The sequence below is a fragment of the Gallus gallus genome, chromosome 12 (genome assembly GCF_016699485.2).
Source record: "Gallus gallus isolate bGalGal1 chromosome 12, bGalGal1.mat.broiler.GRCg7b, whole genome shotgun sequence".
NCBI classification, from domain to species: Eukaryota; Metazoa; Chordata; class Aves; order Galliformes; family Phasianidae; genus Gallus; species Gallus gallus.
Window position 1 is genome coordinate 5582515 of NC_052543.1, and position 26427 is coordinate 5608941.

The following is a 26427-nucleotide window of genomic DNA, read 5'->3' on the forward strand; positions in this document are numbered from 1 at the left end:
ACACTGCTGAATCTTCACTGAAATCTGCAGGCCATCTTCCACATCCACAGAGCTGTGAGCTCACTCCCCAGCAGACACACCTGCATGTTGATCACTGGAACTTGGCCCAGAGCACATGCCGCCCTTCAGCACACTGTGAAGTTAATTCTTGATTTAGGTATGTAATTTCAAGATCCCAAAAGTGCCCTTGCCCCAAGGCCTACTGGCTAAGAGTAACCTCTGAATAGGACAGCGCACGACCAAATCACACTCACAGAACAGCACTGCAGCTTACAGTACATGCTCACGGCCACACTGCTTTCATCCTCAGTGCACCTGCTAAGTAAAAATAACAGTGGCACACAACAGAGGGCTGGGTGAAGCTCTCCTGTGAGACTCTTATTTGATTTTGTTCTCTGGTGGCTTCTCTCACACCAGGCAACAGATTTCTTGCATGCATTTACTAACCGAACGGTCAGCCTTCAAATCCTTGGGCTTCTTCTCTCCCCAGAAAGGCAACTGCAGTTGCTGCAATAATTCCCAAAGAATTATTACAGCAGAAAGTTTTAAGATACAAAGTACAGAGGTGACTGCAACTACACTGCTGTTTAAATATCAACATTTTAACATGAAGTGAGCATTACTAATTAAACTTGCTCTCACTGTGCATGACTTCAGGTTTATAATAAGCATCCATATGACAAAATTAAATTTTTAGAGAAAAAAGAAAACAGCATTTCCACAGGCTATAAGGAGACGTTAGCCAAAGCCTCACAATGAACTCTCCACCATCATATTAGGTACCATTTTAAATTGTCATTTGTACTTATCCATTTACACCCCTTACCCAAACTACCATTGGTCAACTTCTCCTCTTACAGTCATGGATGTGTACACTTATGAACGTTCATACAATTAGCATTAGAATTGCCTTCATTATATTTACAGATGTTATTTGTAAATCAATTGCAAACCTTCACTTTTAATAGCAAGATTACGAGTATGGTTACACACAGCGAGAGGGCTGGGTGAGAGGAGGCGGCCATGGGCACAGCCTGCACAAGAATCGGCTGCATAGGAATGGAAACAAACTACGCTGCCCAAATAACTGCAGTGCAGGCAGAGATTTAAAATAGACATGAGGAGCTTTTCCCACTCTGTAATTTGTTTGCTCTCAGAGTTCAGGATCTGTGAATAGCGATCCACTTTGATGGGTTGGTTTACATGTGTTGGCTTTGTGGCTCATTGTTCATTTAACAATTGGAAAGGGTGAACCTAATTTCCTTATAATTAAGTTTACTGCTTAACAATCTGCTGTCCAAGTGCCAACATGCTCACCGGATGGACTTTTTACCTCGCTGTTAGCGCAGATTCAGAAATCTTCTCTGAATGTTCTCTGAACATTTCTGGCCCTTATTACTATAGATAAATCCTGACGAGACTCTGTGCGTGGTGACAATGCACCATGCATAATGAAGAGATGGTAATGACACAAGGCCCTGATGATTAGCCTCCACCCATGCAGCTTTGATTGTTCCAAGTGACACCGAGCACGTCGTGACCTCGGGGACTCCTCACATAAGCACAAGGAGCAGGATTACAGCTTCATTAGGAATACCTTGTTTTCCATCTGGAGAAGGCCCCCTGGGGTAACGCTCCCCAGCAAATGCATGCTTCAGTGTCAGGAGATGCAGACCTTTTTGAACACACAGGAAGAGAGCTCAGTTTCCACAACAAAAATGCCCATCTTGAAGCCGCCCCAAACACGGCTAAAAGGGTCTGAATTTACTGAGAGAGTTTTCCAGAAATTTTCCTGCTACTGCCAACAGTGTTGTGCTGTGCTGTTAGTAACAGTGTTTACGCACCTGGTAACTGCAGTTAAGAATACATAATGCCACAGATCTAATTGATTTGGCAGCTGGCAACAGAGCCGTGATAGCTGCTGACACACTCAGGCCCAGCAGGTCTGGTGGGTGCTAGGCAATGCCATGCTTTGCTTCTTCAGTCAGACAGACTATAAGCAGCCCAACGGGGTAAGGCTTATGACTGGTTTTCTGATGTGAAGATTAGATATAAAAATAACAAACACAGGAAAAGTTATTTAAACTGGATGGAAGTCACTGGATGGGAACAACCAAATAAATCAATGTTGCAGAGCAAGAAAGAAGCCAAGAATTATGCTGAGGTGAGCTGCACACCCAGGCAAAGCTGCAGCACTACCCTTAACCTGGTCACCTGCACCAACAGTCCAGCTTGCCTCTGTGGGAAGTCTCAGGAGCTTTATTTATACCTAAAATCACGTTTTAGCCTTTGGTTCTTTCTGAATACTGAACAAAAATGGAAAATCAATTTAAAACATAAAAGCAACCTGGAACCTGAACACAGTACCACCATGCTACAGCAAACAAAATGGCTCATTTACACAAAGCAGTTTCAGGATTGCCTGCTTCAAGAAAATCTAACAAAAAATACCTATTTTGTTTTGGTGTTTTTTTTTTTTTTTTTTTTAAATCTAGCTATGAGTTATAAAGAAAAAAAGAGGCAAACCTAACAATGCTATTTGTTCATCCATTATGGAATGGATTCCAAAATTCAGTACATTTGTCCTCCAGGGAAAAAAAACCAAAAAACGAACAAACAAAAAACACAAAAAAACAACCATACTCTAAGGATAAAGCTATTAAAACATACAGACAAGTATCGTATGATTTTACTGTATTTGCCCAAGGAAGTGGCTGAAAATGGAACAAAGAGACTTAGACCCCCCACCAAAAAGAAGAAAACCTACTGCAGAGCCATCCAGCACTATCAGGGAAATGCCGTAAGCAGCCCTGTGAGCAGTTTTGTATTTGTTCCCATGGAGTTTGAAAAGGTCTTCTGGGTAGGGAGCACAGGAAATCTGTACCAGTGCCACTGATGAGTCAGTTGAATGACATCTTCATACAAGTACTTAACATTTCAGAGAAAAGGCAGAGGAATCTTTGCATGAACTGGAACTAAAGCTAGCACAGAGGGCTACGATTCAGTTGGATTATTTGGAGCTAACATGGTCAGCAGGGAACTTGAAGAATGGGTGTAATTGTTGGTAGCAACCACCTTTTTCAAGGCTGAAAGTTATATGAAATATGGATACGTATGGTTCCTGAATTGAAACTCCAAGTTCTAAGCAAATACAACAATCATAAAATAACCACTTCTGCAGAGTATTATGAGGGACAGAACAAATATTTCCAAGGAATCATCAGTCTAAAATTCAGACAATTGCTGTTTTACCCAATAGAATTTAGGTTTCCAAAGACACAAATATTAAATACAATTTTGAGAATTCTGCCCTGAAGCAAAAAACCCAAGACCACAGGCTATTACACCTGCTATTAGCACTGTATATACGTACTGACTGTTAAAGTTGTGAAATGAGCTAACCTGAATACAAAAGATGCCTAGCATCTATTTAGAAGATCATGTTCTAAAATGCTTTACCAAGTTTAATTCAAGCACAAAATTATTTTCTCGATACCCTGAGCCATGACAAGTTCTAGGCTTTGTGTATGCATGGGGGGGGTCTTTTCCTCTTCACTTTCTTTCTTTTTGTTCTTGTGATGAAAGAGACTGTTGATTTCTGATAGGTACAGAGTCACACTTAGTGAAGATTATGTAAGCACATAGCATGGATTTCCTGATGCCACACAGACACAGACAAAGTAGGAAATGAATACCTTGAAGAATCAATAATCTGAAATCTTACTTTCTTCAGCTCTGATAATAAACAAGGAGTAATATTGATCTAAGACACAGCATTAGAATGACTTTAAACTATCCCGTGTCTCAGTGTGGAACAGTGACAATGTAAATCATTATGATATTTCTAAGAAAGATGTCAATGTGAACGCAGCAAGCACCAATGTAATAGAACTACACAGTAACTGCTCTTGCTGAGACTGGATAAGTAAAATATAGGAACTGCAGTAGTCTGGCACTGTGTCTGTGCTATAAGCTTTCTGCAGCGTATTTGTTAAATGATCTTGACTGAGCACAGAGTTATAAGGAAACTCTTACCAAGCTGAGCGGATCATACTGTGTCAGCTTCTGTGCTGTGACAGCTCAGTACAGCTGCCTCCCTTCCCAAGGTCCTGTGGGCAGTCTCCAGCCCTTCAGGTTCAATTCTAAGCTCAGGCAGGCACAATCCATTTCCACCACTGGAGGTGGCTGCAACTGCTTCAGTCTCAGTTAACCAGAGAATAGATGAGATCACGCTACTACCTACCCTAATGGTGTCAGAGACTACAAATAACTACAGACACTGATCAGGCATAGTGTAAAGAGTCAGAAAAAATTCAAATTTCGGAAAAGCCAAGATGTTCCTGCATGAAAGTGTACAATAATGACAGATTAAATAGCTGTAGTTGAAAAATCCACAGCTTAATCCCAAATAAAAATTGCTTAACTATGTCATCTTTTGGCTAAAAAGTGAAATTTATTTGGAGCATCCCAGTATGTGCAAAGATAAGCTGTCTGCAACTGATAACTCTGGATGGTGTGTAAATGGGGGAAAAGATGGTTCTGAGCTCCATCAAATCCCTAGTGCTAGAAACAGCACAGTATTGCCTCTTTTCAATGCTGAGAAAAGGAATGCAGAAGAATATATTAAAAATTTAAGACATTGCTATATTTTGCTCAATGAATAATTGCTGCTTGTCACAGTTTCTTTGTACAAGCTAGCAGCACACAGAAGAAAGGCAAACACTGCAGCCTGAAGATGTGATATTCCACATATAATGACCATATTGTTTGTATTCCCTAATGCAACTTCATCACATAGAAATATTTACGCCTTCTTGAAGACATTAATGATGAACACTTTGTATCCCAGTACTCCCTTTAGTAGGTACAGCCAAAGCATCTAACCACAGTGGGCCAGAAGTTGCTACCAAAAGGAACACTCTTGGCCAGAACACACTTCTACAGAAATTGAACTAAGAACTGCAGCCATTACGTTAGTCATCAAACAACCTACTGCCAAAAGCATTCCTTCATACTGTTGTTCTTTGTTGTTTTTAAATTTTTTTAAATCAATTCAGTCTAAACTTTTTTCTTTTTATCCCCACTGACATCTGTAAGAACACGTGTTAGGAAGGATAATGCATGGTATGTTAATTAAGCTCCACCTCACGCCGTAGCTGCTCTGGACTGTATGTGTTTCACTGGGATCATGCGTTCCGTTTTCCTCACTAAAACCAATGACATCATGTGAACTTGCCCTAAGTCACCCCTCTGAGCACCAACAGGGCTCCTGACTATCTAGTGTGCCAGCCAGCATGCTTCAGCTGCAAGAGTTAGCCACCATGACATGCACTGGATGGTATCACAAATCTCTGACGTAGTTCAACAGCAACACACAGCTGGCTGCACCACCCTGCGTCTGCACCCCTCATCAGTTGCTCAGTGATGCAATATTGTGAAGTTACTTAACACAGAGCCTAGCAAAAAAAGTAACGAAGTAACATTTGTGATCATTTTAGCTTCCCTTTCCTACTTCAGTTCAGCACATCATCTTGGCTTCCCTCTCATTAGAGTAGCCTGGCTTTGCCTACGGGTCTGCCAAACCACCATGGAGAAAGCATCCCCCCAAACCTCAGAGCTGCCCCAAGCTCAAGGGATCAGTGGCTCGCAGTTCAGTGTTTGCTTTTCTTACACAGCCAAACAGCCCTGAAGGAACAAGCTGTGCTAAACTCTGCTTTGAATATCATGGATCAGAAGCTAATGATACCAGGTTCCTCCCAGAAATTAGAAAGAAACTGGTGGAGATATAGCTAGAAGCTCTGCCATCATGTCTTTTGTTGTGTTTGGAGTGTCATTTACCAGCCATGCAGCTGTGCCCTGTGCTAGTGCAACACAGGAACTGAAGGCACAGCAGCACACTCAGCTCGTTCCTATACATCCCCTCAGCACTGCTGCAGAGCACAGCCAGAAGCAGGCACCGGCCCAGGTGCAGCATGGCTACTGCCAGCCACTGTGTCCAACCACCCGTCGGAAGGCACAGCGTCCCAGGATGCCAGCAGTGCCTCTGGTAGCTGCATTGGAATTGGATTCACAAAACCTGTCTCGTAGCATGTCTACACCATAGATCTGAAAGTAAAGTAGAACAACCCAGCTCCAGAGGCTTCAGTCTAATTGCGTGGTAAATAGGACAGAACTAAGCAGCACTCCACTGACATGAGGCATCAGGACAAAAACTTATGCAAGTAGAAAATGCAGGTAACTAAATCCTTCCTTTGTATGATACAATTTAATGGTTTTTTCTGACATAAAAATTGGTATCAATCACCCATGAAGAAACAGCATTCAGAAGGACTTGGAATGTTAAGTAACACCACTGAAATTCTTGCTTCTCATTTTCCTGTTCTCATATGTTAAGATCTGGATATTTTAGTGAACCGTTTAGACCAAAAAGAACTTAAATATATGTTTAATGCTGCTCTTAGAAACGGAAAGCTTTCCTCCCCTGGGGCATGAATGGCACAGCAGGCTCCTGAGTGCAGTTCTGCTGGGCCCGGAGGTTTCGCACAGCACCCAGTTGGCAAGCACGTATTTCCTGCCCTCCGGCCTTAGCCAACAGTCAAAGCTGGATTACAAGGCTAAGTAGGCAATAGATTATTACAGAACTGACTGATAAAAGTTTTTTCTCTCTCTTCTGGACACGGCATGGCAAAGTGACAAAAACACTGGCCACAGAGAAAGAAGCAAATAAGAGAAACCAAAGCTCTAGGAAAATACTGACCACACTTTTCTACTTGATATACTGGAGATCTAACTACTTAGTTCAGGCTGCACGCAAGCTATGCACGTGAGCTCGCTTTTAGTTTTCCTCCTTCAGAACACATCCCTCCCTTGGTATGACAGGTTTCTATCATAATTTAGCGAATTGTCAGCACAGAAACATATTCAAACATTCATCTTCACGTGTTTTCCAAACCAAAATATAATCATGGCATCTCAAACAGACTTCAAATCTTTAAGAAAAAACAGTGTCTAGGAAACAAAGTCCTTCCATCATGAATATAAAAGCCATGAAGAAATAGATTAAGAAGCTCAGCTAGTTCTATTAATTTGAGAAGACTGTGAAGGTAAAAGTTAATATCTATAGAGAAGATTATAATAAATAAAACTCACTTTTGTACTTACAGACAAAACTGAGGCCTACATTCCTACAGCAGCCTGCAAGCCTAAGAATGGGGTGACTTGGGGGAGCTTCCTTTTCAATAAATGCTTTAGTTTTGTAGTAATACATTGCACAGTGAAAAAAGTAGTAAAAAATAATAGTTTTGAAAAACTCCATCAGTTGGATTTGCTCCTCCAATAGCATATAAAAGTTAGTAGCCCTCATGCTTAAGGCTCTTCATCTGTCTTGCAATACAGATCGAGTTCAGTGATGCCTTGCATTTAGGCAGCCCACCTGCAATGACTTTGAGTCGGTGTTCCAAAGGAGCTGCAGAAATTCTCTACCTTCTTATCCTGAAGAAATCACCCTCTTGACAATAAATGGTCAAGAAATTATGATCTATTGGGCATCTAATCAGCATTCTTATTCAGGCTGATATCTTTCCAGAGAAATTGCTTTCTTATTAAAATATCTCAGGGATGTGGTTTGGGTGTGTTAGAAGTACACTCCACCACTTAAATCACACTTATTCCCAGAGTTACATGAGGATCAGATGTTTATTAACAAGCTTTACTACCATTTGCAGCTCAAATTTGGAGCCATAAAAAGAAAACCAACTGATGGATGCAACATGGGAATAGAGATTTTCCAAAGAAGGAAGAGATAGTGCATTGTTGATAGCAACAGCTGATTGTGCACAGTTCAGTCTGAAGACATTAAAGTTTCTAGATCTGTGTTTAATCATCCATGAAGTAGAGCTCCAGGATACTAATGTAATTTGAGAACTGAAGTGTTTGAAAACATTTTGTTCAACAATATGGTGGAACAAACTTACTGCCCATTAAAAGTTCTCATTTGTGTGGCTGCGGTCAGAAGCAGCTAACTTACCCTTTCCATTTGCGAATCACGCAGGTGCTACAAAGGTCTAAATTCTACAAGAATCCTCACAAGGCATTTGAGATCATTAGAATGAAAATAGCAGAAAAAGGTTGTAATGGAAAACTAAGACCGTCACGTAGTTTAAAACAAGTGTTTGATCACCATATTTCCCTTTGCAAGCTATATTGTTACTACAATCCTTCTAAAACTACTAGCAAGAGCTCTGCACAAGTGATTCAGTGAGGTAAAAAAAAAAAAACAAAAATTGAATATGACAGTGAATCAGTAAGAGTACATTATATGCTGAGAACACAGACATTTGACTTCACCCTTTACAACATAGAAACCAATTCTGCTGGGTATATTCTCACATAGACTTCGGACATTTATGATTACAGACAGTTCAAAGAATAAGAGATCTTTTAGCGTGGAGCAGTAACACAGCTACATCACAGGAGTGGAGCAGTGACTTCACATTTCATACTGGTCTGTAGAGTAAGAATTTGTTTTTCCACCTCACATCAGCAGATTTTAATTCCCTGGTTCAGAATGAGTGCTCTGGGAGAAGCTTACAGCACGAGTATTTCCTGTGCACTACTACAAGCTGCAGGCACCTCCCTGTTGTTTGCATACTGCACCTGCTTACATGCATATGGAAAAACAAAAGGCTCAAAGAGCCTTCTGCCCTTGTACAGATCTGCATGCAGCACGAGCCAAAGTCTGCACTGCCCAGAGCTAATTCGTCAAACACCACAACAAAGCTATTCGCTCCTATTCAGAAACATCAACCACAGCTTAAGAATTCATATGACTTCCGATGTACTTTGATACATTCACTTACAATCAATGATTATTTTTACACGTATTAGTGATTTTTTCTTAGGTTACCCAGCATCTGACAAGCAGCAGCAGATTACAAAAGATGCCATGTATCAGTGCACAGGACCCTTTTGTTTCCCAGAAAATGCACACAATTACACTGGTAGTTAGATGGATTCACGGACCTACAGCCAATGTGCTGTTTCCCTACCAAGCAGTGAAACTGCATCTATTACTTTTTATCATTTCTGAAAAAGAAAATTGCCATAGAAATCCATATAGGCACAGTCAATGACTTAAATTGCAGTGCACTACTTTATCAGTCTGCCAGAGGTTAGAACACTTCTTTTAGATATGGAAAAGAACCTGTTTATCACTACAAATACAGAGTAAACATTTTAGTAATTTTGCTGCTGTTGGCTACAAACCTACTGAATTGACAATTGAATTAGATCATTTTAAAAGCATAATGGCTTTCTGGAAGAAAAAGTTTACAAATGTAAGAGAAATAACATGAAAGCAGCAAACTCCTGCAGAATCTGAAAACAAGCGCAACTGGAACTACATCATCAGCACGTCTGTGGCAAAACAACAAGAGGTTGGTGGTAGACAAAGTTTTTCAGCTAACTGGCAGTTCACATTTAACAAGTACTCAGAGTGAATTTACAGAGGCACAACGACAATTAAGCATGACTAAGAAACAGAGAGGCACTTTCCCTGACAGTACCAGCTGGCACCAAACCCTGCAGCCCTGGGACTGCGGAGCTGAGGTCAGGGGTTCTGCACAGGGCAGTGTGTCCCTTCATAGGGGCTGATGGGCAGTGGTTGTGAACCCCAACCTGAGGAAGTGATGCAAGTACCACAGCATCTAAGTATCAGATTTTATATTTTACGTACCAGATTTTACATAATTTAAAACTTTGTACATAAATTAAATTTGTTGTAATAATAATGTAAGAATAATTTTCATTACCATAAATTTCATAAGATGAGACAGATCAACCACGAGATGACTACTTGTTTTGCACAAATTCAGAGTTCTAAAGAGATTACTACATTCAGTCTATACTCCAAATGGTATTTACAGTAGATCTGTTTAGGACGCCTTTGTACTACCTGTGGGAATTAGAACAGCTTCAATGCAGATCAAGAAATCAGAACCATGCAATGCCAGATGTATTTGAGAGGGCCAAAAGTTCTGACTGCCAAGTGGATGCAGCTGCGTATGTTTTGGAGCACAAACACACTTGAGATATTGCTATATATATATATATATATATACACACAGGTATACACATATATAACTGCTATACATATATACATATGATACTGTGAAACTTTTGAAAAAGCCCTCAAAACACCAAAATCATAGAACAAAGTCAAAGTACCTAAAAAGAAAGCTTTAAATGAATCTTTCCCATTCATTTTTATCTGATTTACCCAGACAGTATTACACCATTTACCTTTTCAGCGCAATAAAATTAGATGAAAGAAATGACTGGTGGAAACAAACAACATTAGGCATTTACACACACACGTTTGGCTATGGCAGCCACCATTTTAGTATTGGCTCCCATTTTAACCATTCAAAGATTTGACAGAGAAGGCACGTTAAGTGCAAATTAATAAAAACTGCCTGTCATATTTTCCTGTTCATGGGTAAGCTATCTCTGGACTAAGTTTTGTGGCGGAGACCTTTAGTCTCATCTGTAGCAAAGCAATAGGCTTCTACTTACACCTAAACCTTTGCCTCCATTGATGGCCTCGGTGCACTTTCAGCCCCGAAAGGCAACGGTACTCCGGGCTGCACCAGCAGCGGAGCGGCCAGCAGGGAGAGGGAGGCGACTGTCCCTCTCTGCCCTTGTGAGATTCCTCCTGGAGTAGCGCACCCTGGCCTGGGGCTCCCAGTGCAAGAGAGATGTGGAGGCATTAATTTCCACTGAATACCACAAAATTAAAAATAAAAATAAATATGAAAAGATTGTCAGTAATTAAGTCTGATCATAGAACAGAACGTGAGTCTTTGTGGGCTCCCCAAGAACACAACACATGCAGAGAGCACCACAATTTAACAGTGAATCCTAGACACAACAAATGCAATTGTGCAGCTTCCACGGTCAGCTGACAGCAGCAGGCACAGCTGAGAGCTCACTCATTAACAAAGCCCGGAGCCCAGGGAAACTGCCTTCATCAGGCACCTCGTGGCCAGGGAGCAAACAAACTTGTTTGTCAGAAACATCTGCTGCCTCTATGGGACGGAGCAGTGAGCTGGTCACCCATTCTTTCCTTTATCAGAATACCTGTCATCTGATTAATAATGATACGGCTTTTCGAATCACAAAATAAAATTAAGTAACACTGCCTGACTGAGATAAATTATCTCTACTATGGCAGCCTCTGGCAAAGCCTTGTCATAAAATATCAATTACAATTAATTGAATTCTCTATTAAGATGAGTTTAACTGAGAAAGAGAGCAAGACAGATTCTCAATACTATCCAATTTTCAGGTGTGCCGTGCTCCAGTGATGGGCTAGACAAAATTCAGAGGTTAATGAAGCATGACATCATTTCTTTAGGAAAAATGCTTACATTAATGGGTTATAAATTGGGTTTATTTCATGCATTTGCCCTATGAACGTATAGGCCAAAATCACTAAAGGCTACAAAGCATACAAAATTAAGATCAGAAAAGTAAGAACTATAATGGGTGTAGATACAAAAACACACACTTGAAAGACTAGAAAAGAGGGGCATATTTTTTCACGAAAATCCATATCTTGTGCACAATTTTTCACTTGAATATGGAAAAACAGATGTCATGCTGAGAAGAAATGGTCTTTGGGTAACTGGAACTTCAGTTACCCGCCTTGTTTGGTAAACATGGATAGTCTTTCAAATTTTCTGAAATCCATTGCCAGCTCTAAAGGGAAGCAGCAGCACCCATATTTCACAGCAACCATCAAGGCAAAACATATCGACTGCAGAGCAAAGAGGCCACACTGACCAGGATCTTTGAAACTTCCTACCTTTATAAGCATCTGTATGTAACAGAATCAGTCCTTAATGAGTACCCAAATCTTTGCTATATATTTTGTATGCAAAGAATACTAGCGTTATGGATAGCTGTCCTTTCCAGATCTATAATTTCATTCTCTTGCAAAAAAAAAAAAACAAACAAAAAACAACAACAAAATGACCCTCTCCCTGTCAGAGTCTCTCCAATACTGCCCAGGAGTTCTCCAAAGTCTCTTTTAAGAATTGGCAAATGAACTCAGTTCTCTACATTAGAGGGTGGAAACTGGATGGCAGCAGGACTGAGTCACTTAGTAGCCAAGAGCAGGAGGCTGAGTTTCCTCCCAACACAGCCCAGCAAAACTTACTCAGTTCATTAAATATTGTTTCTCCTTGTAGACTGACTCAGTTTGTGTCTCCTCTTTATCTGTCCATTTTTGACAGCTCACCAGAACGTGGGGAGCCCCCTGACCACAGCTAGGAACCAGTCCCTGCAACCACTGAGCCCACTGCCTTGCACATTCTGGTAATCCTGCAACTGCCCCACGACCTCCTTTTGGCAAGGAAGCCCAGTCCTTCAACAAGCTGGGAAGAACAGAAATCAGATAATCAAGTTCATAGCAGGTGAGTCACATCAAGCTGTTAATGTTGCAGGTGACTGAAACCTGCGCAGCTGTGCTGCCTTACAGAATCCCCCACCCAGTGCAGAGCAACTGCTGTGCACATTTTGTGAAGTTAAAAGACGACATGAAACAGACCTGCACATAGAAAGGAAAAAGCCAAATGCCCTTTGAATAGGAGTGTGGTACTCTTAACTGAATTGCTATAATTAATTTGCTAGAGGTAGAACAGCAAAACTAGAGTTTCTGCTGCTTTGACAATAGAAATACCTCCAGTAGTTTTGAATTATTCACGCTTTTAATTGTGATTATTTTTTTCACTTGAAAACCCACTCAATAACAATGCTGGATTAGCTTCCTACCAAAAATGTTCCTTAACCTTGGAGAAGTACCACTGTGCATTTGTCCTGTTCTTATACTCCTTTCTCCTTAACTGTCAGCCATCCAACAGTAGGACAGATGGATCTCTTCCATCCTACCCCATACACATACAGCTATACACATGCACTTCCCTGGAACACATTCTGCATTGCAGATTGAGAATGGCAAAGGCAGACACAATGTTACACAAGCAGACTCTATGTATATATGACAATAGATAAACAAAACTGACCGGAGGGCATGCTGATATACATATCCAATCTGTAATTCCACATGATCAAACATTCCTCCATCTCCAGTGTTAACAGACTTTAAAAGTGAGTGTAAATTAATCTATGTTGCTTCCTTTCTTTTTATCTACAGCTTCGTGTAATAAATCAGGCCTTACCCATAATGATTTACTTGCTGAGAAAGCTTTGAAACAGATTGCATTGGAGCTCCCTCTAGCCACCACTTCAGGAATTATTCATTTACTATAAAAGATGAAAATTTTTGTAATATTCAGTCCTGCCACCAACACAGTGATACCCCCATGCTTCCGGATGTTTGTGTAGATACTTCTGTTTTTTTTTTTTTTTCTTTTTAGCTATTAAAAAACAAGAATTCCTTCTGAGTTTGTGCTTGAGATGAAGAAGGACTCAGTGCTGCACAACAAAACGTTCAGTTTGGCAAACCAATATTATATAATACGAATGTCACCCTTTCAAAAGTATGAATCAGGAGGTTTCAGAGGGACTCAGCCAAGTCCCTGACCCTTGTCAAAGACCTCAATGAGTCACCTTAAATGCTATTTTAATGCTGCTTCGTTTTGAACAGCAGATTAAACTTTTCCATTCCTGGGCTCCTGATCAAAGAGGTTTATGGCTAAGGAGCTTCCTCAGCCATAGACTGTGCATAATTCTAATTCATTATGAATCCTGAGTTACTTGAAATAGTGGCAATCCATAACACATTACACAGCTGGTTGAATAGCTAAGGGAAATTTTTGAAAGCTTAATTTGATTCACGGTGAAGATCTACACCCCATTACATTTTTCAGGGAATTATTCCTTCTCCTCCTGTTATAAAATATTTTGCTTCAGCTAGTTAGAGTTACTTTTAATACTACTTTGGGAGATAAGACTTGAATTTATCACAGTCGAACTGTGCTCTGCTCCATCTAGCGGTGCATAAATATCCCTGCCTTTCAAGCACGAAGCACCTGCATAATCTGCTCTGAGCTATGGAACAACTTTCCACAACCAGAGCCACAGAGAGGAAGCAATGCATGGGCAGGAAACAACTACAAGTCAGTAGTAGCTGTGTATATAATGGGTGTTACCCACCTAATTTGGGCAAAAACAATGAAAAGAATGTAAGAATGGAGTGCTTTTGCAAAGGGGAAATCCATATTGCAGAAGAAAAACAATTCCTGATCCTAATAGGTGTGAGTGCCTGAAAGTGCCAGAAGAAAAACTTTTGAACAGAATTTCCACAAAGCAGCAGCTTCAGTTCAACCCTTCAAGGTCATGACTGAAAAGATCTGGTGCATGAAGACAAAAAAGATGTGATTTCTCTCCACCTTCCATAATAGAATGCACAATAAGACAGTGTTAACTATTCACAAAAGCAGTTGAAAAATCATCAAGGAATCAGGAGGAAAAGGGAATTTTTCCTCTGCAGCCTGTGTTTTGTAATGTTGTGCAGCATTTAGGTTCAACTCAGCCTAGCTAAAAAGGAATCCCTTCTAGGTTCCAGTACTAAATCCTGAAATTCACTGCATGTTTTATTAAGCCAGCCATGACTTATTTAAATAGGCAAGTGTTTACTTGCGCATTTCTGACTTCCCAGCATGAGAGAAGGTCACTTCTCTATCTGCTCCATGCAGAGTAAATGCCAGGATTTGATAATACTGCGGATACCAACTTAAATCGTTTCAAATGCCAGCAAATTATAATGCTACTATCTTCTCTTAACTGGAAAACTACCAGATAGAAAACAAGCAATGATAACATCCTGCTACAGCTAATAACACTGATCACTTCTCTACCTCATTTCTCTTGAGACCCATCATTAACCACAACCACATTCAAGGCAAAAGGGCTGGCACCACCTACAGCTGGTGGCTTTAATTTTCGTTTTTAAACAGTAGTCTTTCTTCTTTCTTTTCCTTTATACAAATATACAAAAGATACTTATTAAAAGATTGGACAAATCCTACCCTATGGAAGAGAATAATTACAGTGCTCCAGTTCAGTGCACCAAGGAAAGAGAGTTAATTACTGTTTACATCTGAGAGGGAGATAAGCACATCAAAATATCAGAAATTCCTACAGTTGTTATCTCTGGGTAGCAACTCTGAGAATCTCCTCATCATAGCAGTTAAAGGCCAAAATGGTCAGCAACGCTTAGATGTGTTGTACCCTGCCCATAAAACATTAGAACGCTTCCAATAACATACTAGACTGCAGTGATCTGCTACCTAATTTCTGCACTCTGTAATTCACACATTTTTCAATGGGAATGAAAGATCTTCATGTTTATCCAACACCAAGAGATAGGCAAACATGAAGCTACACTGCATTCAACACCAAATAATGGGAAAAGACATATCTTCTTTAGTCAGTGCAGTCAGAATAAGAGACATGGGCAAAATGTCATAAGGTCATGAAGGCAGACTAGCTTTCTGCAAGTTCCTCTCTAGTCTTCAGACACTTCATGATCATGCCTACAGCAGGCACAAGAAGATATTTATTAGGAAGCATAAACTGGTACAATGTTAAGAAGTGGATCAACCCTAACTGTTCAGAGTCATAAGCAAAGGCAGGATGAGACTGAACCTTACACTACCTTTGCAGTTTCTCTCCTTGATTCTGATTCTCCTTTTATTCTATCCTCAAAACTACATATAGCTACAAAACAAAACAAAAAAAGAAAGAAAAAAGAAAAAACAAAACAAAAACCCACAAATGTTCACCCTACACTCAACCAGCTCTCCGCTCCAGAGAGCTAGAAGCAATATTTTAAACAGCCCCTTCACCCCTCCAATTTTACTTCCCTGCTAGCTAGTAAATGCCACTTCATAGAAAATCTGTTTCCCATTATACCTGCTTGGGCTGCTTAATTTTGGAAGATTCAAGCAAAATTCTTATTTATTCTTAGTTATGCTAGAGCCACAAGATGTGCCTGGAAAGGTATAATTAGCAGAGTGCCTTTTTGGTAATGGTAACTTGGTCTCTGTTCTTAGATTCATGTGGACCTGTTGACATTTATCTATCTAAAGTTACAGGGCCATTCAATTAGTTCACTTTGTGCACAGCTTAGAGAAAAATATTTTCACCAATTAAGTACCTGAAGTATGTAAGAAATGATCTTGTACTTGTGCTAACGCTTCATTTGACAAACACAGGCTAGCATACTTAGCAAAAAGACTGCAAAGAATCTAAGAAATGTAATCATTCATAGCCTATTAATCTGTGTAATAACATAGATATTCTGGTTATCCATAACAATCAAAAAGCAAAGAAACAATGGTTACACATAATCACTATAGAGTAACGTGCATAAAATGTCATATTGGTGGTTTCCCAGCCTTGAGGCAAACTTCTAGGGTCAACAGCAGAAAAATCTTGGCCAAATGCAGATTGTAATAAACAGCTTGCCCCTCTTCCTATCCTACTAGGGGAGAAGAAATCACATTAGTTTGTACCTTTCATACCACATGACCACATACAACAACAAAACGCACAGTACACTTAAAGACTTACGATACTGTTTATTTTACTTCAAAATAAATTGTGCATTTTATGTGTTTGTTTACAGTTTGCAGTTGGTTTTCAATACTGGACACATGGAGGAGAGCTGTAGAAGAACATGGAGAAGGGATTACCAAGTATTGATGGCAAAAATTTATGACTGTGACATTCTGAATAACTCAAACTTGATATGAACAAGAATCCTATGGCATCCATGCAAGTTTCAGTCCCATACACACCAGTAAGAGAGAAGAGGAGAGATGGACTACACAGACGTAGCACTGACTGCACACTTAGCGACCCCGAGCTTCTCTGTTATCTTGAAGATGGACTACTAGACCCCGAAGGCGGACAGCAGAACTGGTGCAGAACATTATCTTCCCTGCCAAGGAAGAGGAGGGGCAAGAAAGAAAAGAGACAGAGGAACAGAATCATAGGGAACAGCATTAGGAAAAATTAAGCTTGAATTGTTCTTTTTGTTTGCTTTTAAATCCACAAACAGTGCAATTTGCTGGTAAATACCAGCTGGCAGCCCCTTTCACGTCAGCAACTGGACTTTCAGTGCAATGATTAACAATGCTAAAGGAGTGTTAAACTCTGATCCAAGGACTGTTTTAAAATGGCAATTTCTATTTTTCCCATACAAAAAAAAAAAAACTACATTAAGTAGTTATATAGCATACTCTGTCTACTATGACCACAGAGTTTTTATTTTAAAATGTTAAAGAAGAAACATTTCATGGTGATTTTCGCTTGTTTTTCACTGCAAATGCAGAACAGATGCATTCCCCTTCTGCTGGTGATTTACACACAGAAGTATTGATGATTGATAGAGCTCTACTTGACCCTCCACACCCTCTCTCCCCCTCCCCTCCCCCTTTAAATTAGAGAGAACTGTTTCCATGCAGCGTTGCCAGCATCATGAATGGTGCTACTAACCAGAAGGCACAAAGGCTGTTGAAGTAGTCTGGAATACCTACATCTGTAATGCTACAACGTGCTTTATGGCGGGTGGAGGAGGGGATGCAGGCAGAGCAGGAAGCTTGGATGAGGTCACTTCTTTACCAGTAACACAACCATGGGTGATTGTTTCCTTTAAACAAAATAACAAGCTAAAGAAGAAGGGTGGAAAGGAACACAAGGAAGAAAAAAAAAACAACAAGAAAATCCAAAAACAAATCATAAATCTTATAAATTCTTCCACCTTCTGATTGTTTTCAGTTAACTTGCTGTGTATGAACACAATTCGCCCTTTTTGTATCACTAGATCACGTAGGAATCAAGTGGAAAATTACAAGTATTCCCATAATTATTCCAGCTTTCCTACATCATAGGGTATGAACACGGATGGCTTATGTAATCATCTGAACCTCACACTGACCTCACACAGACTGTGTTTGGATTTGTTTTGCTTTGTTCATCTTGAAATCAGGATATCTAGAAGCAAGACGTGCTGGCTGGGCTGAGCAACATAGTTTTCACTCCCTTGCTTAATGTGAAAAAACACTATCAAGCTTTTAAAACCCTGCATATTACAAAGAAGAGAGTGCTTGTGTATACTAGGTATACAGCTAGGCAATTGCTATTCGGTTAGAAATTAAATTTCTATTCAGCTTTTTTTGGTAGAAATCTTCAATAAACAGCCAAGCAAACAGTAGAAAGGACTCTGAAGCAGAGCTCCTGCTGCTAGTTTTGTCTGTGACTAATCATTAATTGGGAAGGTACCACATGACTGAGGCATCTGTTTGGTAGAGTGGGATGCCTTTGTAAATGCTCATATGAAGGACACGAGAAATATTTACAATTTGTCTAAGCCTGGCAAACAGCATAGAGCTTATCAACAGAAAAAGTCAGCAGCTGTGAAGAACCAAATTTATCTAAAAAACAGATATTTTCCTACATCAAGAATTTGAGCAAGAAGTTCCCCATTTACCCTGCCTAGTGTGCGGGAGTTCTCCCAATGCTCCTGAAAAGAAGATAAAGAACAAAGCACACTGATAGAAAAACATTTGCCAGCCAGGCATCGTTGCAGGTTACGCTTCTGCATTAGCCAGGTAGGGTAAGAAAATAGGTACAATGCCTACCACTGGCCCAGGGAAAAGAAATAGCACCATTAATCCTAATATCATCTACTATACAATGGTTTGTTGCACATAAGCCAACATTATCTGCTGAAACAAAACTTCCACATTAAAATTTTACAGAAGTGAAGTATTTTCAGAACAATATTTTTACCTCCCAGAGGTGCTGATTAAACATTAAGCAGGTAGACACTGCAAGAAAATGATGTGATTTCTTTGGTACTATAACATCCTTTGCATTATCTGTTTGTTTTCAGAGGTATCACTGGGGAAGAAAAAAAAAGAAAAATCTCTAGTTTCAAGATGCCTTTGGACATGATAAGGGCATCTAATTAAATATTAGAAGCATGGAAGGTAAAGCAGATGGGGAAAGCAATGAGTGACAGTCAAAATTGCATGCAAAACAAAACAAGGAAATCACAGAATCACGAACAAACACATCACATCACAAGATTCTTAGATATTAGTGGTAAGCAAATCTGTTTGCAGTTGTAGCTGCCTGTAACATATCAATATACTCACACAATTAAAGAGTATTCTCAAGCACAAACACTCTTTGTTATAACTTCTTGTCTGGAGCTATTCCTACAGCAACTTGCCTCACAAAAGGCTGAAGAGATGACAGCTACAGCAGTATTAGGGCTGCAGGCTCAGCAATAGACGTACAGGAAATACTACACAGATCCAGGGTTGTTTTTTTTTCTGAAGCCTGCGGTTCCAGTCATCATCTCCTTTACCTTGCCCTCACATCAGACATAAAATCTGTATTCAGGTGGTCAGTACAAAGATGGAGCACCTCATGGAATCTGCAGCTCTGAACTAGACTATGTTACTTCTAAGACTCTTCACTGCAAAGCAGGAATAGAAAGGGACTCAAAGAAGCCAAGCCACAGACATTTTTTGCTTTGTTTTCTCAACTTCCAAACAAGAATAAATAAAAAAGAGCAGACACAGGAGGCATATGGGCAAACTGGAACACAGACAGATAAATAACTAGCTGGAAGCACGTTATACGCTTAGGCTTCCTATAACTTTCCTTAGAATAGGAAAAAGGCAAGATAACTCATTTTATTTCTATTTTGAACGTTGTAAAATGAGCAAGCAAGGGATTACTGCAAGAGCTGCAGTTATTAAAAATGCATTATTTCTCTATTAACAGTTCAAAACAGATGCCAAAGATCATCTTGACTGGAAATAAAACTGCTGGAGTGAATAAAACATCCAGCAATTAGCTACCAGCAAATCAGAAATGCTCCAGATTTCACCATAGTGCATTCATTAATTGCTTCTTTTAGAGCAAGTTTAATTTTTAATTCTGGGCTAGAAAATTAATCCCTCTGTGTATTTTCTAAATAAAGCCTCAAATCTGAAGTTAGAATGAAACACCCGTTCTTGTTTGCATTGTTTCTACCAATTTCTATTTATAAATTGATAAATGGGAAGACTAAGAGCTAATTTTAATACTATTAAATGTATGTGCGAATTAAAAGCCTAACTGTGCTAGTATTCTAGTAGCTGATTTTCATTCAGAAAATAGGATTCCTGTTTACAGATCATTTATGAAAACATGCAGAATTAGTACTTGACAGAGATTGTGGATGCAGGGATGTCAAGTGGTAACAATCACTTTGGATACAACAGCTTGAAAAACCTAACTCATGGGTCAACCAAACTGTTGAAAGGAGGAAAGACTGCAAGGGTGACCCACCACAGTTATGTGTGGGATAGCATGTGGGACGGACAGTATTAACATCCCTGAATATCATGAAACCAAAGTTCTTCAGTCCAGTGAAGAACAAACTTGCAGCTTGTTTTATTTCTCCATGGAGGAGTGCTTCAGGATCACAGGATGCTTTATGCTAGTTGACTTCTGCTAGTGTCTGGTCCAGTCTTCTGCTCAATGCAGGGCCAGCTACATAAGGTTGAGCAGGGCAGGTCCCACCTGAACCAAGTACTTTGAAGACAGAGCTACCATCTCCTTAGCTGGCCTCTGATCCAGTGTTTGACTACCCTCACGCTGAAATTCACTCCTCACCTTTCTTTGTATCTAACTGGAATTTGTCTCACTGCAATCTGTCTGTTGCTACTTGGGCCATCATTGTGCATCTTCTACATGAGGCTCGCCGCACCTTCTGCATATGCTCCCACTGAGGAGTTGCAGACAGCAAGAGCCCTGATCCTTCTCTTCTTCACACCGAGCAGCCCCATTCTCCCAGCCGCTCCTCACCTGTCACACACTCTGGCCCCCAACCACCTAGGAGGCCCTTTGCCAGACATGCTCCAGTATCCTGATGTCTTTTGAAAAGCCAGACAAACCCCCAGGATATGGACTGACAGAAGGGGAGAGAGGCCTCCCTGTCTGCTGCTCAGCACTCTTGCTAACACAGCCCTGAGCACAGTTGGTTGCTTTTGTCATATGCTGCTGACTCAGTATCACCCTTTGCAAAAGTCATCACCCAGGCAACTTGTGTGTTGGGAAAAAGACGTAAGAGAAGAACAAGGCTGTATCTAACTCCTGACAGCTCTTCTTCAGTAACTCATAATAAAATGGGGGGTTAGCACAGATCATCTGCTGCTGATAGGAAATAATGAGGGAGGGAGGGAGGAGCAAAGCATGTTAACTTTCCTAGCAGCCAGTGACTGGCCTATTGTTTGTTCCATTAGGACTACACGAACACAGGCAGTGCTGCTACAGTTATCTTGTCAATTGTTAGGAGCTCTCATATCTCCACAGATTCTAGCTGAGTTCCCATTACACTTACACACACAGTTGCAAAGTTTGAGAACCAAATTTCCCTGAGAGTAATTAAGGTTAGTGATGAGTTCCTTCACATACCCCAATTCTTAAACAAAAGGTTGCAGACTTACAGCAAATTTGGGCACCATAATAATTGTTACATTGTGCATTTTTGCACATAAACATTCTCATTATTACTATTAGTTACTATTAATAATCTCATTATTACTATTAATACATTAATATTATCTCACGTTAACAAATTTGTATGTGCTTTGCAGTATGTGCTTTGCAGCCACACTTAGAGCATTTATTACTTTACTGCACAAAGAAACACAGAAGTAAGCCAGAGATGGATGGCATTTTCTTTTCCAAGGATAAGGTTATGCCACTAAAAGTTTTCTTTCCAAAAGATATATTACAGATACAAATAACTTTCATGGCGCAAGATATTGAAACAATCAAGAAACTACTGGTTTTGCCATCAACATCTCTATGGGAAAATCCCTAAAAAAAACCCTAAAATGAAGCATTATAAACTAAGAACAAAGGAAAAAATAAAATCCTCATTAAAAAGCAAGTGGGGAATGGAATTACACTGAAGTCTCACTCCTCATGAAGAAATACTAAATTGTTTTACAATTGGGCTACAGATTCACTACCACCAAATAAAACTAAGAGCTTTAATGAGAGGAAAAATAGCAGACAAAGTGACATTGCAATGTAGAACAACAGGATGAATCCAAACATGCGTGGTTATACAAAACTAAGACATGAAAGATTAAAATCAGAAGTATTTAGGCATTCACAGATTTAGGATTCATTGTTTTTGTCTTTCCTTATTACTAGTGCAAAGCAAGTTGATTTTTCAGCACCAGATTTCCAATATTTTTATATTAATACTATTCATGAGCTGGCAATCATGACTAAGTTAATCACTTACAGTTAAAGACAAGTTTCTTCATGACACACATGCACAGTTTCTTAACAGTTTTCACATTTCTGGTAACTTAGGTTACCTGTACCTCAATGTTTCCGTAAGCTGACTGCTAAACTCTCTGGCTCTGCTAATTACTTGTATTAAGATGTACAATTACTGCTGTCCCCATTTAATCGAAGATTTGAAAACAGACATGTTAAATTACTAGCTGGGAATCATATATTTTTGATAGATGTAGGGTAGGCCACTCAGCACTGAGGACCTGCATCTTTTTAAAAAGCCCTACTTCCACTCAAATCAAAAGGCAGCACCAAGCCTTCTCCAGGTCCATGCATATATAGCCGTGACTTACCTACCACACTGTTGTGAAATACTCAGAGGCTTTAAAAAAGGTTTTGCTTGGAAAACTCTAACCTACACAAACTATGTGAAAATTTCAATGACTTGAGATGTTACTTTTGTGAGAACTAAAGCTATAATTAACTTCTTCCTATCTTTCAAAGAGTCTAGGGAGACATGCCTCTTAAAGTGCACGAAACCCATTTTACTATCTAACTAAATGCTGCCTAAAATAAGTAAATAGCCCTATCCCTTGAGATGCCAAAAATCTGAGATATTTTCTTAGTATTCAATTATTATTTTTTTCATTTTATGCTTTAAAACTTAAGCTGCCATTTCTCTCCTTTTGTCAAATTGTAACATCAGATCTCTCCTCCAAAGCAGCAAGTGGGTGGATCATATCTACTCTTACCTGTACTCTGAGTGTGTGGCAGGGACTGCTAGCTGGGTATGGTACAATGGAGCTGGACAGCAAAACTGGTGCAGAGTATTTAAAGACCTACGACACAAGGAAAAACACAAAGTCAAAACACCAAGTGTTTAGAAAGGGGCTTTTTAGGGAAAAGCAGGTGCTAATAAGTATAATTGAAAATCCCATTAAGTTTGAATGAAATTTGAAATACAGCTGTCAATTTTGAATCCCAGGAAATGAAGAGGGAAATAGTCCCCTAGTTTAAATACAGACATCGAGAATGATAGGGATGATCTGTTGCAATGAAGAATCAAAGTTTTGTCGCAACAAAAATAAAATGCCAATTTAAGACTTAATTTTTGCCTTGCTGTATGGAACAGAGGCAAAAGATAAACACTGAGGGTTAAAATTCAAATGGAAATGGACCTTCAGACTTGCATGTTACTCTGCACCAGTCAAGCTGTTTCTTTGTTAATGGCATTTCAAACAATGCTTAAGCATGAGGAGGTACAATGAGATGAGTAAGGACATAAGCTTTCTTCAGGCCCAGCAACTATACACACATTGCAATACGTCACTTACAAATTTGAAAGAATCTAAGCTTCACCCAAGTTTTAAGCAATATTCTCAAATGTGCAATACAGATTTAAGTGATGTCATGTCATAACATGAGAAAAAGCTTTACAACACAAAAAGATATCCTACATCATAGATAATTTGCATGTTTCAAATTAATGCAGACAGATTTGCAAAATGATACGAAGCATTGCATCTTAAGTAAGGCTTAGACAATCTTTAAGCAACACACAGTGCACTTAGCATTGTTGATGTTTTTGCTCAGAAGCATTAAACAAGGTTTAGCACAGTAAGTCATCCATGATAAATCAACCTAATCAAATTTCTTAAGACACAGCATTCTTCTATGAAATCATACAATTCAGATTGTTATTTCCTAACTCTGCGGTGTGAACACGTGGACAAAAATAGCCTTTAAACTGAAAATCCTCATTTAGAGTCAAAAGAATCCAAACAGACTATTTAATGAGAATGTGTGCAGGGCACATACATTTCCATCCTGCCTTGTCTTTTGCCTGGCATCTTGACAAATGTTTCAGAAGATTGATTTTGATTGTTCTGGATCCCTGAGGCTTAGAGCAAAGTCCTATGAGATCACTCTCTTAGAAGATCAAGCAGCATGGTTATGCAAAAGAAGTTAGCCCTTTTGAGAAAGGCATTAGTTACTAATCCTTTTATAAAAAAAGAAACCCCATAAGGTCAACCTGTTCTGATTCTATTGCCAATGTTGTGTCAGCAATTGCAAGGCCAAGATGAACTGGATTTTCTGTTTAAAGATGGCAACTGAAGGTAACTCCTATGAAGTATCTGAGCTTTTGGAAACAAAGCAGCAACCGAATTCAGTCATTAGGCAGACTGCCATCATGGGACATACCCTGCTAACACCTCGCAAGAGCAATAGTGGCACCTTCATGCCACTTGGAAAGAAGACCTTAACAATTCTAAAAGATGGACAATGTTGTCAAAAACATTGATGGACCATGGCAAAAGCACTTCAAACATGGAAGAGTAACATTTTCTGACGAAAAAAACATGATATTCACACAAGCTGCTCCACACAAGTCACAGAACCAGGCTAGTATGTTATCATTGTGCCTTGTATGATAAAGCCTCACGTTGGGTAGGGAAACTGATCACATTGACAAAATCGATGCTCCCTGCTTTGGGAATACCTAAGATTTTTGGTAGAAGCAAAATGAGGAGATTAGCATGAAGAAACCCCGACCTCACTCCCCCCCCCCCTTTCTTTTTTTTTTTTATCCCTAGACCAATCTTTCCATTCCTATCAGTTAGTATCTCCTTCTTCAGAAAATAAACTAGTAAAGACATGAATGAATGTCTGTATTTAGCTCCATGCAATGAAATATTTTGAACAGAGCTCACTCTTGGCTATCCCACCGAGATTTGTCCAGAGGGTGTCCTACTCTGACTTCCTAGGTTCAAAAATATCAAAACAACAACAAAGTTCTCTCTGGAATCTGAGCTTCCTCATTTGCACTTAAGGTTAATACTCACCCAATGCACAAGACTGCTTAGGAGCTCAACTGCTTTGAGTTTCTTTTTGAAGGTGCAGTGGAAATGCAAAAGTCCAGTCACCTTGACAGCAAATGAGAAGTGCTATAGGTTTGTCAGACAGTAACTACACTGGCACTCCACTGCCTTACAGATGAAGGTATAGAACAGACAAAACAGATGACAAAACATTCAACTACAGACTTGTAATTAAGTTACCACATACTGCTTTCTTCCAACAAGAATATCCCAGATGTTAAAGACATATGTTCAGTATGTGAAGTTAGATTTCAGCCATTTCTCAGGCTGTTCAGAGATAGACTCTTATCCAACCAGTTACAGAAGCAGACATGAGGTCTGGACTGTGCTCCAAGCTGTAATATTCAGGAGTTGTCATGACCCAGCATTTTGGTTCCTCTAGTTCCTACTGACTGATGCCTCTTCAGTCTGATAACCAATAAGGCTCAGGCTTACAGCCTTTGTCAGCATACTAATTTTACCCAAAGCAAATCCACCTTCTGCTGGCACATGGTAATATCTGCATGGGGCATTTTGTACCTTTAGTCACATGCTAAAGCAATACATTCATTTGTTTTCTCCTCTGGACTGTATCAGTTCAGCTTCAACTTCTCTTTTGTAAGAAATAGAACCACTAAAAACTCAGATGTTTCAATCAGCCTTCAACACAAGTTTGCACTCAAAATAGAATTAAGTCATAGCACCTGAAGACATAATAAGAAATAAACGTAAAGAGTTTGGAGAAGTGATCACCTTCATCACATCACTGGTGGCAGTCTCAGAGATGCTTGCTTTTACATCTTCCTAAGGTGATTTAAAATGAGAAATAATGAGAAGTTTCAGAACTGACACAAGACAAATGACTAAATTGATGAATGCTGTTTCTGATAATTTCAGTTTCTAAAACATCACTGCAACATCCCATGGAAGATTTGCCATTTCCCATTTGCAGACAGTTTCCTCCAACTCTCCCCACATTCTCATGGATAGGTAACCACTTGTCATTTTAGAAGTTTATTTATTAGTTCTTTTGAGAACACACTACTGACACAGTATAAACAGAACTAATTCCAAAATAACTTCTATGATTGCATGATAAAACCCTGAAATCACATTTCCTTCAAGATACCAACATTAAACAAGTCCAATTTACAATGTTACTATGCAGACCCAAAGGAGGTTCACCCGTTCCTTTATCTCCTATATAAATTCCGGTATTTGTCATTAG

The 26427-nt window shown here is 39.6% G+C and overlaps 1 protein-coding gene across 18 annotated transcripts in view; it reads right to left on the bottom strand.

Moving 5' to 3' along the window:
• Positions 1-26427, bottom strand: part of IQSEC1 (IQ motif and Sec7 domain 1) — a 365521-nt gene that overhangs the window by 148211 nt on the left and 190883 nt on the right. For 11 of the 18 annotated variants that reach the window (XM_040646649.2, XM_015293450.4, XM_040646647.2 and 8 more), the window contains one exon: positions 23094-23180. The exons of the other annotated variants lie outside the window; for them this stretch is intronic. In XM_040646649.2, coding sequence (XP_040502583.1) covers positions 23094-23180 — 87 coding nt within the window. The remainder of the gene's footprint in view (positions 1-23093; positions 23181-26427) is intronic. 18 annotated transcript variants of the gene reach the window in all.